The 12331-nt window shown below is 36.5% G+C and overlaps 1 protein-coding gene across 20 annotated transcripts in view; it reads right to left on the bottom strand.

Annotated features, from left to right (window-relative positions):
* The window catches only part of RBFOX1 (RNA binding fox-1 homolog 1), a 773912-nt gene that overhangs the window by 81474 nt on the left and 680107 nt on the right, over positions 1-12331 (bottom strand). For all 20 annotated transcript variants that reach the window (XM_066330222.1, XM_066330221.1, XM_066330225.1 and 17 more), the window contains 3 exons: positions 9897-9950; positions 4700-4792; positions 2811-2871 (listed from right to left, as the gene is read on the bottom strand). In XM_066330222.1, coding sequence (XP_066186319.1) covers positions 2811-2871; positions 4700-4792; positions 9897-9950 — 208 coding nt within the window. The remainder of the gene's footprint in view (positions 1-2810; positions 2872-4699; positions 4793-9896; positions 9951-12331) is intronic.

Here is a 12331-nt window from a genome sequence, read left to right as displayed (position 1 = left end):
TTACAGATCTCTGTTTCATGTTCCTCCTTTATTGCGGCAGTTCTCTGGATGTACTTGCCCATAATTCTCAGTACCCTACAACCCCTGAATGAGCATCCTGAATTGCAATGTGGGCATCAGAAGAAAGTACAACTGTGAACAGGATAGGCTGGAACATCTAAAAATGTCTCAAATATTTTTGCCAACATGTAGCGCTCCTGACACTGAATTTCTTTGCAAGGAGAAAGCAGTTGTATCTCCAAAGCATGAGGTGAGCCATCAAAATCATCCTGACTGATAACAAACCCACAAAAAAAAAAGCTCTCCCAGCAAGTGCTCATTTGGGGAGTCAAAAGTCACTGGAAAACATACTTATTTCAAAGACAATTTAGGACACAAAAGTGCACCACTTATTTGAAAAGAGCTGTATATGTTTTTTAAAAAATCAAGTTTTTGTGCCTTGAAATCTACTGACTTCTGCAATCCTATTAACAACACGAGCCCTGTTATCAAACAAGCAGCTGTATTCAGGAATGAAACACAAAACAGAGTGGATCTTGTTTTTAAATTAAAATAAATATCAGTTCCTGACATTTTGATAGAATACAACATGTGCCCCAACTACCTTTTGAATACCTGCCAACAACATGCCAGTCACAAGACACACTTTGAAAGATAAAGAGAGGCATAAAAAAGTGAGTGGTTCTGAAGCAAACAAAAAGGCATGTGCGAACAAAATGTTCCTGGCTACCTGCATCAGAAGTGTCTTGCAAATTTTAACGTGCTGGTGGAAAAACTTGGCTGTATTGTTTACTTAAGAGATGAGACCTTTACTTTAGACAACAATAATCTTCAATAAATAATCAGCTCTAGCAGTGGTTAATTCCTGACAAAATGATAAAGAACTAGACTGGTACCATGCCAGGATGACTGATAGTATAAGCACTGATGAAACTAAATGAAGCCCCATAACATGTCTGCACTTCATTCCGTGTGGCTTGTGGTGATTATGCAAGAGGAATGTGATTGCCCTTGTGTGTTTACTTTAGGGGACTTCAGACATTAAGAAAAAAAAAAAAAAAAAAAAAGGTAAAAAACTATGAAAACAATGAAAAGCTATGAATTGCAATCAAGAGTTTGCTTGGTGAATACCTGGCAAAAGGTGTGCCTAAGAATATTCTGGAAGCAGCACCTTGGATGTCTGGGTTCACAGTTAAAAAATGCTAATTGTTTATGAACTGAACAGGATATTTGATACTTTTGGTGAGATCTAGATTGGATGGAGCAGGATGGAAAACAACAAACAAAACACTTCAAGTGGAAAACACTTAACAGCAGACTTTGCTCATCCTGGTCTTGGATATTAATAAATAAGAATGTATGACCTAAGTAATCTTTCAGTGCAGGGCACAGATATGAACCTCCTTTAAAACCACGTGGCTGAAAATCTCCCATCTCTCCTTGCCAGCCTTCCCCTCCTTCAGCACTGCCTGTGCTGATATGTAACATGTTATTTGCTCACGAACACTTTCATAGCCTCAGGATAATATGAATACAAAATATGCATCACCATTTATAGAAAAACTACTTTTATCATTACAGGCAGAGTTCATAGTCTCATATGCACATGGTTAATTTAGCTCTGTATTGCAACAAAACCTATTTATGTGATCCAGTCAGGCCTCACTCTAGATTCACTAGGATGCTTTAAAACCAGTAAAAACCAAGATTTTCCCATCTGCAGAATTTGCCCAGCTCCACATGTACATACAAAAGGAGGAAGAAAAGGGTTTCTAAAGAAAGCATGAGGAATTTCAGTCCTTTCTTCTCCAGATCATTTTAACTAGTTTGGTTATGTCACATGAAAACCATCCCTGTGTTTTACTTTTACTGTGTTATGAGAAAATGATGAGCTTTTCATTAAAAAATAAAGCCACTGTGTGCCGTGGATTTTAGTAAACCCTCACTAATGAGACCTCAAACACAGAAAATATGATCCATTATATTTCAAAATGGAAAAGAGTCTAATCTACCTCAGGAAACCTTTATGTGCACATTTCATCTGCTTTCTACTGGATGGGAAAAACAATGAAATTGAAAAGCAAATACCACCAACTACACAGTCTAGCAAAACTGAAAGAGTAATTGCAATAACTTCAGTTCACGTGCTATTCTTGACTCTTTGGCTAAGTTAGGAACTTGTTTAAATTTGAACTTTCTGAACAAGTAAGGGTACACTCAAGCACATGATCAAACACTTCCAAAGGAAACATTTAAAAAATATAGTTTCCAAACCCCTCAAATAGCTATGGATTCTTTTTCTATCGTTTACGTACAACATTGCACCAACTTAGGACAGTATTAGAATGAATTTCATTTTTAGATAGCTTGGAATTCTGATTTCTCCATGGGAAAAGAAAAAAGCTGGAAACAGCCCCCAATACCAGTCTGCCTTTCTTCTAACAAATTGTGGAAGGAAGACATGGTAAATGATCTTTGACCAGATGTGCATCCTGGTACTAAAAGGTTCTACAGGAAAGACATTCTTGCTGGTCTCCTTCCCTCCATCCCCCAAACCAAGCTGAACCCTGCCATCACTGGATTAACACTGCACAGGGGCAGCAGAGAACATCATTCCCCTGTCCCACACAGAATCCACCAGAGTTCAAACACTGGGATTCCATCAGCAGGATCTGTGCTCTGCCAAGCTCTGCAGAGGCAGAATTCGTGCCCAACCCCATTGTGAGCCCCAGGAAGGGGCAGAGTGGGACACCCCAGGAGCAGGGACATGCAGGGACAGTCACCCAGAGCAGGGGGGCTCATGCACTTACCATTCGTGTAAGGGTTGACGGTCTTTTTATTTGTCATTACACGTGCTGTGGCATTATTTACCTAAGCACATAGAACAGGGCGTTAGAAAGGGTTATAAGGAGGGCCCGTGTCACTATTAAATGCATGCATTATTACTGCTATTAGTCATGTGAAAATAAAATGCAATTTAATTTATAGAAGGCAACAGGTGCATAACAAAATCATACTATTTATAATTACATTTACTTTCATAACCATTTTAACTTACAAATCATTTCAATAAAGCAACATCATATCATTTAAACTTTAATAAAAAGACATTAAAAGCAAATTAAAAGGTACTGCATAATTTAAGACTTAAGAGCATGCTTGTATTCCATGATAACACTGATACAATAAATACTCAAAACAGAAAAAAATAAAAAAAAGATTATATGAAGGAACATGCAGTGGAGTAGAAAGGAAAGAGACAAGGTACAAGGAAACAAAGAAAATGTCAAAAAAGGGACAAACGAATTTTAGCAGTGTGCAACATAACCCTTTAGAAGAGAAGTACCATTGGAAAAGCAACATCTAGCATTCAACACTTGGAACAAGAGCCTTTTTCATTGCAAGAATTAACAAAATCATTCAAGCTTTAAAATCACAGCTAACAAAAGGATAAAAAGAGGGTGCATTATTTAACACAATATGGAGTTAACAATCTGAGTAAGATGTGCACGAAGTCATATCCTCAATCCAATCAGTGCCTCCCAGGCTTGCTTAAAACGTACACTCAATTACAGGCGTACCAATATATAGAAAAAAATGTAGCATCAAGAAAACTTAATACAACAAGTCAAAAAAATCCACGTGGTAATATCAGCGCTAAATACGTGAAACGGCAGATGGACTTCTCCACTTACCATTCAGCACCATCGCCAGCATGGGTATGTATACAGTTACCATGGTTACTGAGAGTTTGGTGAGGGCCCTAAGCGCTACCGTCGAGGGGGGAAAATGAAAAGGCAAAATATGCAACATCTTACTCAAAAGACGACAGCATTTTCAATTGGTAATTCTTTTTTTTTTTTTTTTTTTATTTTTTTTTTTTTTTTTTTTTTTTTTTTTTTTTTTTTTTTTTAATTCTAACAAATACGACTTGAGGCAGTGTTGAAGGGGATCCAGTGGCGGTTTTTTGAGGGGTTTTTTTTTTTGATATGCGCATGGCTCAGGCCACCCAGCCAAAAGAGCATCATGGTTTCCTTAAAATTAAATGTCAAAATTGAGCAGTGTCTAGTCTGGCTTTGTTCCTTGGGCATCTTTTGGATGCTTCTTTCCCAATCTGAACTTGTTTCGAAAGCCACTGTGGATCCCACATCAACCCTGCAGAAAAAAAAAAAAAAAAAAAAAAAAAAAAAAAAAAAAAAAAAAAGAAAAAGAAAAATAAAATAAAGAAAGAAAAAAAAAGGAAAATAAAAGAAAACAAAAAAAAAAAGAAAAAACAACCTTTTGTTTGTTTTCGTTTTGTCTGTCACACTTTTTTTGTTGTTGTTGTTCTCAATTTTTCTAATTTTTTTATTTGTTGGCTGGTTTTTGGAATCTACTGCACCCATTGATTTACAAAACATCCAAAATAATAACATCAAAATATTAAAGCTTTCTTTTTTTCTTTTTTTTTTTTCAAATCTCTCATCCACCTTTCAGCAGTAATGATAATAATAATAATAATAATAACTACAAAAGAAATAATAATAAAAAACCCAAGTAAGGCCAGATTCTCTCTCTTTATATATAAATATATATATAAACAACGGGAAGGGGGAAAGGGGAGCACACAGAAGACACCAATGATGCATCTGAAACAACAAATGAGAGTGAAGCAGACATTTATAAAAAAGATGAAAAGGAAAATATTTTGAACATGCACCTCGATTTTACGGCCCTCTACCACGGTGCCGTGTAATTTCTCCCTCGCCCTGTCCGCATCAGCACTATTTTCGAAAGTTACGAAACCAAATCCCTGCATGCAGGAGGGAGAAGGGGGGAAAACAACATGCACATTATTATTTCAGTCAATGACCACTTGTTTGCTTATGTTCTCTCTCTTTAATTTAATATTCTCTTGTCCTCGCTTCATTTCTGTAACATGCAAATTAGAAAAATTATAATTGTATTGAGATGTGCAATAAATAAGCAACAAATGTGAACAAATTTCTTTTTTTTCTTCCCTGTCATCAGTTAGATAATACCCGCTGAGAAAGTCAAAGAATGATACCAAAAATACCTTTTCTACATGTCACTACAGAGGAAAATAAATCTAACAATAAGAAAATGAAATTAAAATAAATTACAGTGTCTTCACATAGAAAAAAATGAACTAATGAGAAAAGAAAATGAACCACATTTTAATGACATGCAGATATCTCAACAAAATAAAAAACATGTGCACAAAATTCAACACTGAATGTCAATATACTCTAAACATTGCCTACTTAGTCATGCTGTTGTGATCATAAGAAACACTGTTCCCATGCAACACTAGGGTAACTTAAACTTTTGTCAAACTGTACAGCCTTTACTTATTTTTTTATAAAAGGAAAAAAGAAAAAAAAAAAGAAAACCACCAACAAAACAAAAGTACTTTCAGAACAAAGTATAAACTTTCTTGTATTAACAGATCAAAGAAAATCACATGATGTGAATAGAAAAAGAAACTCTGATAAAAGAAGAAAAATGCAAACGTTTTGAATAAATTTAACTGCTTCTTTTACTTGTTCTGTATATTATTTTCCACATATAGAACATGCAACTGGTAAAACTCCAGAATCCCACATTAGTGGGACAAATCTGAAATTCTGCTGATGACAAACGCCCTCCTTTATAATACTGGGCTAACACAAACATTTCAAATCCTATTAAAATGCCTCTTATGCCCTAAGTTAAATTAAACACTGTTTAAAACGGCAAATATTTTGGAAAAAGCTGACAGTGAGGAACATTTTAGCAACATACACCAACCCTTTGAAGTAATTCTTGCATGAGCACTACAATGCCTTTGCATGCCTCCCAAAGTTATCCAAACAACCTCTCCTCTACATCCTCGAGCTTTCACTTGCAGGTTGTGTGTGGTGCTTTGCAATGCTCACATCATTTAAATGTTATTAAACTGTTTTTTTTTTTTTATTATTATTTCTATTTTAGCCTGAACCCTGTTCTGCTCCTGAGCAATCAGCCACTCACCACAGCTCCTCACCTCCCTTTGCTGAGTTTTGTCAGTGTTCACCCATTTCCTCTCTGCAGTGCTACCTATTACACAAAGTGACTGGTTTGTAAAAAAAAGGGGTGTGGGGAGAAAATAATAATACTAATAAAATAAAAGGAGGACATTTCTACATTCATTTGCACAAAGGGGGAGACCAAATATCAAACTAAGGCAAAATGGACACCAAGCAGTGAGGAAAAGAATGGGTATGAACTACAGAACTAATTAATCAACTATCAGCCAAAAACGTGAAGTAGCTCTCAGGATGATTCCCTGGGTTATTTGGGTGATTTCACCGACTCAAAGATCTCAGTTTTTTATTCCCATTTGTAAGGCAAAAAAAGTGACATTTAGGTGCAGCAGTGGTCTCTTTTTTGTGCTCTCCACAGCACCTCAGTCACAGCTACTCCTTTTTTCCCCGAATAAACCCAGCCTGAAGCCTGAGCTCCGAAGTGCTCTGTCAGCAGCTGCAGCTCCGGCTGAAGCCATTCTCACAACACCTGATCTCACACATTTTCTCCACACCACTCTCCAGAATTTCAGCACAAGGCCACGACCTCACTTGCCACGAGGCACTGAGGATGTAACACTCTTTTTTCCAAAACAGCGGGAGTGGTGAGAGAAAGTAAATCCCCCTCCTCAGCACTAATCTCCATGGTTTAGATCCCTGTACAGGCTTTTCTTACACCTAAACCCATCCTCAACTTCAAACTGTTATTTCTTCCACAACTGCTTCTTCCCATCTTGTTAAAGATCTGTAAAAAAAACCCTCCTAATTTAGGATGCCATTAAGAAAATTTCACAGCAGAAACCATCACTGGATCCATGGATCTAAGCAGAGTGACTCCATTCGATAGCTGAAATTCCCCCAATTCTGTTTTTTTTTGTTTTCTTTTTTCCTATTCTCTTGCCTGAGCAGTTGTCCCTTCTCAGAATTGCAAAAAGTTGGGTGGGAGTTCAGTCAAAATTTTCTGTCACTCTAGCTCACAGTGCTACCAGTTAATTTTTGTTCAAACAGCTAAAGAGAAAGATAAAAACCCAATTATACTAAACAATTAGAAAAACATACAAAATGGAGCCACAAGCCAAGATAAGACACGAACTTCAAAGATTCTGAAAATAATACTCATTGTAATTTTTTAATTTCTTACATTGTACTTATTCTCATAATCAACACTACTTAACTTAAGCTCTTACTATTTATGCAAATCTTTAACTTTACCTGGCTGACAGAGAAACTCAAGAACAAAACACAGATTCACACATTCAAATACCTACACAAACACTTGAACATCGATTTAATATGCAGCTGAGTTAACAGCTGCATTCTATTGGTAATGCCAATATATGCACTTTCTTTTTAAATCTGTCAAGTGATTTAATGATAGCCAAGTTACTATGTGAGAAGCTCCTGATTTAATTTGGGAGGCAGTTTGGAGTTCTCCTTATTTGAAGAAATAGGTGTTAATGTAATATACACCAGATACACATTAATACATATGCACATAAACAGATTTCTGAATGTATATATAGAGCTGTCTGGAGCATTGATTTATGACTGATAGAAAATGGTCAAAACTTTCTTCATTATTACTACATACTCAAAAAAGCAGAAATTTGTAGTATGAAACTTTCATTGATTTAGGGTTTTCTTTTATGGAAGGGCTTCCTTCTGCAAAATGATTTTATAATTTATGGTGGTGTTCTAATGCTGTGTTTTTTGAATATTCAATTCCATGCTTCTTAATTATTACGGTGTGAGAATGAGATAACTTCTGTTGTTTTTGAAACAATCGTTTAAAACATTAACTATTAGAATAAAAAGAAAAAAAAAAAGAAACAGAAACAAAAACATATTCTAGCAATTCTTACGCCAAACTGCAGCTAGAAACAAATTTGAATTCTGATCCTGCAAACTTTGTTACCTGTACTCAGTCTGAAACCACTTAGTAGTCCTTTCAGTTTCAGTGGGATTTTATGAAAACATAGATAAGCACTGCCAGGAATGGGACTTTAATCTGGTGCATCTTAATTCCTACAGAATGGACACGAAATGATCAGATTAAAAAAAAAAAAAAAGAAAAAAGAAAAAAGAAAAAGAAAGAACAGAAAAAAGATGTCCCTCTCATTCCTAATATTTCTTTTTCTTTAACTTCCCATTTAACAGAGAGAATCTAAAGGTAGTTCTGCAAACCAAAATATTGTGTAGCTGAACTAACTCTGAGCCAGGTGAGAAGCAGCAGCCCTGAGCTGTGAGCAGCTCCCCTGGAGACACCTGGGCTGCAGGAACATTTATTAACAACAGTCTGACCTGCCCAAGTGTGTAACTGAGGCAGGGATGATACAAACCCAGCCAGGAAAACCTTTGCCTTCTGAAATCCTTTCTAGGACCTTGCCTTTAGCACAAGGCACTGGCATGTTTTCCCACTGCAAAGCCAACATTAAAAAAAAGCTCCATTTGGACACACCTCCTTCTGCCATCCCCCAAACCTTTAACAAAACCTTACACTTATGCAGCCCAGGGCAGGTGTGGTGGCGAAAATGCTCACCTAGGTAAGATTTAGTGACTAAATAAGAGTTTAAACTCCTCTCAACATGCTCAGCTCCACCCTGCAGCACGACCAGCCAAGGTGGCCAGTGGGGGATGGCTCTGGAAATGGATGGGATTATGCAGCAGCAGCAGGTCTGGACAATCCATGTATTTTGTAAACATTTTTGAACAACTATAATTTAACAATAATAAATTCTGGCCAGAGCAGGAGATTCTAAGCCACCAAATTCCATCCATTTTAGTTGTTTACTGAAAAAGTGATGAATGCTCCCACTGAGTTTGGGCTGGCAGGCAAGGGGTCTAATTAATGTCTGAATAATAAACCAGGAGATTTCAGCTGTTCCATTTAGTTTAAAAAAAAAAAAAAAAGTGCTGTAATTTCAGAACATAAATACTAACAGAATTAAAATATATCTGATTTAAGATATTTTAAGAATCATGCACATCAAAATTCTATGACAGGTTACAGTATGTCTAGAACAGGGATAACATCCCATCACTAATAATAAATGATATATGAGTTACAGGAAGATTGAAACATTAGTGAATAAACTTTTTAGTGTGTCTGACATGGCAAGAAAAGGAAAAAAGATGCATATGACAGACATAAACCCCTGTACTGCAGGTGGTATCAGGTGAACACACTGGGCTTCAGTTCTGCACCAGCTGATGCTGATGGAGCCCTGGCCATTCTATCTTGCTTTATCTCTTAAATACTGAATAAATTGAAGTATGTATTGAAGGCAAAGTAATTTTGAAAAAGAAAAAATATTCAATGTTTGCAATACGACAAGAACACTTTTAATAAAATAAATGCTAAAATAGATTGTTTTCAAAGGGTTGGTGTACTAAGGCTTTAACTAAATAGGAAAACATCTGCACTTAAACTGGAACAATCACATATTTTCTCCGCTAATTACTTAAGAGGGTAGTTATTAGGTATCATTATCATCTTTCATTTCAAGTAAAGAAAAAAAAAATATCTGTACTAATACAAACCTGCCTACAAATATCTTTAACTATGGACTCATCTTATAAAATAAATGAAATAATTACCCTTGAAGAATAAGGACAGCAAAAATCAACATTCCCATATAACAGATGACAGTTTGGAGTAGTTAAAATTACCCCCTTTAAGAGATATGAGTCCAATGATTTTCATACTGCTTAGAAAGCTGACTGACAGCTCAGAAGATGTTTTCACTAACATAAAATTTCAGACATTATTTTGTCACAGCAGTGCAGTTGTTTCCTTTTACTCAGATATTTTAAACAGAATAAAAAATTCCACAGGTGAATTAAACTGCTTACCTTTGAGCCTCGCTCATTAAAAATAATTTCAACATCTAAGATTTTACCAAATTGCTGCAAAGAAACAGAAGAAGTTGCATGAAAATAAGATAACTTCAACCTTTCTATCATATACAGTACAAATGTTTGTTTCAGGAAGTGGTGAAATGCTTTAAAAATGTTAAAGAATATAAAAGCAAATACTGTTAAACACAAAAAAAGACAAAACTAAAAAGAGCCAGATCAATATTATTTCTAAATTGTGTGCATCATTATCCTCATTACAAAAATTCCACAGAGGAACCTGAAGCTCAGTGAAGCCCCTGACAGAGAGAAAAGAGCATTAAACTGTGAGCATGGTGAAGTAAAAGTCCCAAATTTCTCCATTTTCAGGTGAAGGAGTTTGGTTACTTCTGCATTACAGGAATGAGATTAAACCAAGTGGGAATTTTGTTGTCGGCTTCAAGGACTGAGGATTTCTTCCCACCCTTGCTGAAACGGGTAATCATTGTTTCCTACGAAGTTTTTACTTACTGGAGCATCATTTGGAAAACTAGAATGGATACTCACGTTGGGGGGATTTTTTCTCTGCTCAAAATTGTATTTTTATTATAATATTAGAAGTGACTGTTACACCTGTTACACAGCACTCAATTCCCTAGACAGTGTTTGCCCACCCAAAAGCTGAACCCAGCTGCCTGCTCTGTTGGACCTGGCTTAGGACAGGAATAAATGTTAGAACACTTTCTGTTGGGACACATTTTGTGAGGTGACAGCGTAATGCATCAGGGGGTCATTTCTGTTATTTCATATGTCATTAACACACAGTATGGATCAGTGTTGGCATTGGTAAGTGAGCCAATATCTTAAACAAAAAGGCAGAAATTAGAGGCAGGCAAATGGAGGATAATCCAGCAAGAGTCCCAGGAACTGCAGAAATGAGCCTGGACTCCAGTCTTTTAAGATACAATAAAGAATTACGGGCCAGAAAGGAAAATATTCTTTCTCTAGCTTATTAAAGAGCTTCAACTTGACCATGAAAAATCAACCATCACTTGGTATAGTCTGGCTTATTTCATGTTCTTGCATTCACCATTTAATTAATGTTTCAACTGCAACTTCAGCCTTGATTCAGACATGGACTTGATGTTTAAAGAATTCTCCTCTGCTATATTTGTGCCCATGTAAAAAGATCATCTGCTGTGTGTATAACGTGGGCATGATGCAGACCTGCCATATTTCAACTCGCACATGCAGAAATTTCATTTTTCTATCATTTCAGAAGCTAAAAGTTTTCTGTTACCAAGTCATTCTGGAAGTCAGCTGGAAACTCCAGCCATTCTCCAGTGTCAGTCTTTTGAGACCTAACTAAGAAATATTAAAAGGAACTGTGTTTATTCATTTATAAATTACTACAATACCTATAGAAAAATCCTTTCATTTAATGGTGTTTTTTTTTTTCAAATAAAACCTATTTTAAGTGGTTTGTTTAGTTTAAATAAATTAGCATATTTTTCTCTGGAGGGTTAATTATTATGCCTTCTGCTATTCTGCTGATGAGCTGGAAGCTGCATTCAGGGGAGGTAACACGTACCAAGTCAGATCCAGCAGAATTGTCACTCATTTCCCAGTACCACACCAGGATTCTTTTTCCAGTTTTTCCTTCAGAGGAATAAATACTGAGAAACACCATCTTTTGAGTCACATACAAGCACATTATTAGAACTTAACAATCTGAGCTGACCATGAAAAATGGAAAGAAATACAGAGCCATGAGGCACTCAGTGCTGTAATGCAGGAGAAAACTGGGGTTTAGTGAGGCAGAATAAAGACAGTGAGAGTAACACAAACACTTCAGAGTCCTGAGTTGGGTTCTAATAGAAGATCAGGTACTATTTTCTAAGTTTTGTGGCATTTCAAGCTAAACCTGACAGTTTTTGGATTAGTGAACAGAAGCCCAGTGTAAGGTCTCTTGTTTATAATCCTACTGCTGATGGCATGTCCAGGGCCTTGGTGAGAAACAGGGGATGTGCTTGAAGGCATTTGTGGCCGGGGGGAAAGCACAAACTGAGAGGTTTACAGAAAAATACTAACAAAAAACCTTCAAAGCCTACAGACCTACAAAACCTGTGGAGATGGGTGAGGATTCTTGTGTCTGAACTTCGTGCTGAAATTTAGGCTGTGCTTTGCTTTTTGGTGCCTTACTCAGGAGGTCAGGCACTGACTGCTCAACATCACACTCTCCAAAATCAATAAATGCAGGCAGAGAAATCTAGATGTGCACAGCAGCAGCAATATGTATGCATTTAAACCACCACAGATAGCTTCTTGGGAATGTAGTACAAAGCACCCAAGTGCATCACATCCAGCAGAATCAATGTCATTTCTTTTCTCAGTTGTGACTGCCAAATCAGATGTTTGATTGTATATAGATTCAAGGGGAATCTTTCCTGAAA

This window comes from Sylvia atricapilla, chromosome 15 (genome assembly GCF_009819655.1).
Source record: "Sylvia atricapilla isolate bSylAtr1 chromosome 15, bSylAtr1.pri, whole genome shotgun sequence".
Taxonomy (NCBI): domain Eukaryota; kingdom Metazoa; phylum Chordata; class Aves; order Passeriformes; family Sylviidae; genus Sylvia; species Sylvia atricapilla.
The sequence above is the reverse complement of the archived record's forward strand: the minus strand, read 5'-3'. Positions and strand labels throughout refer to the sequence as shown.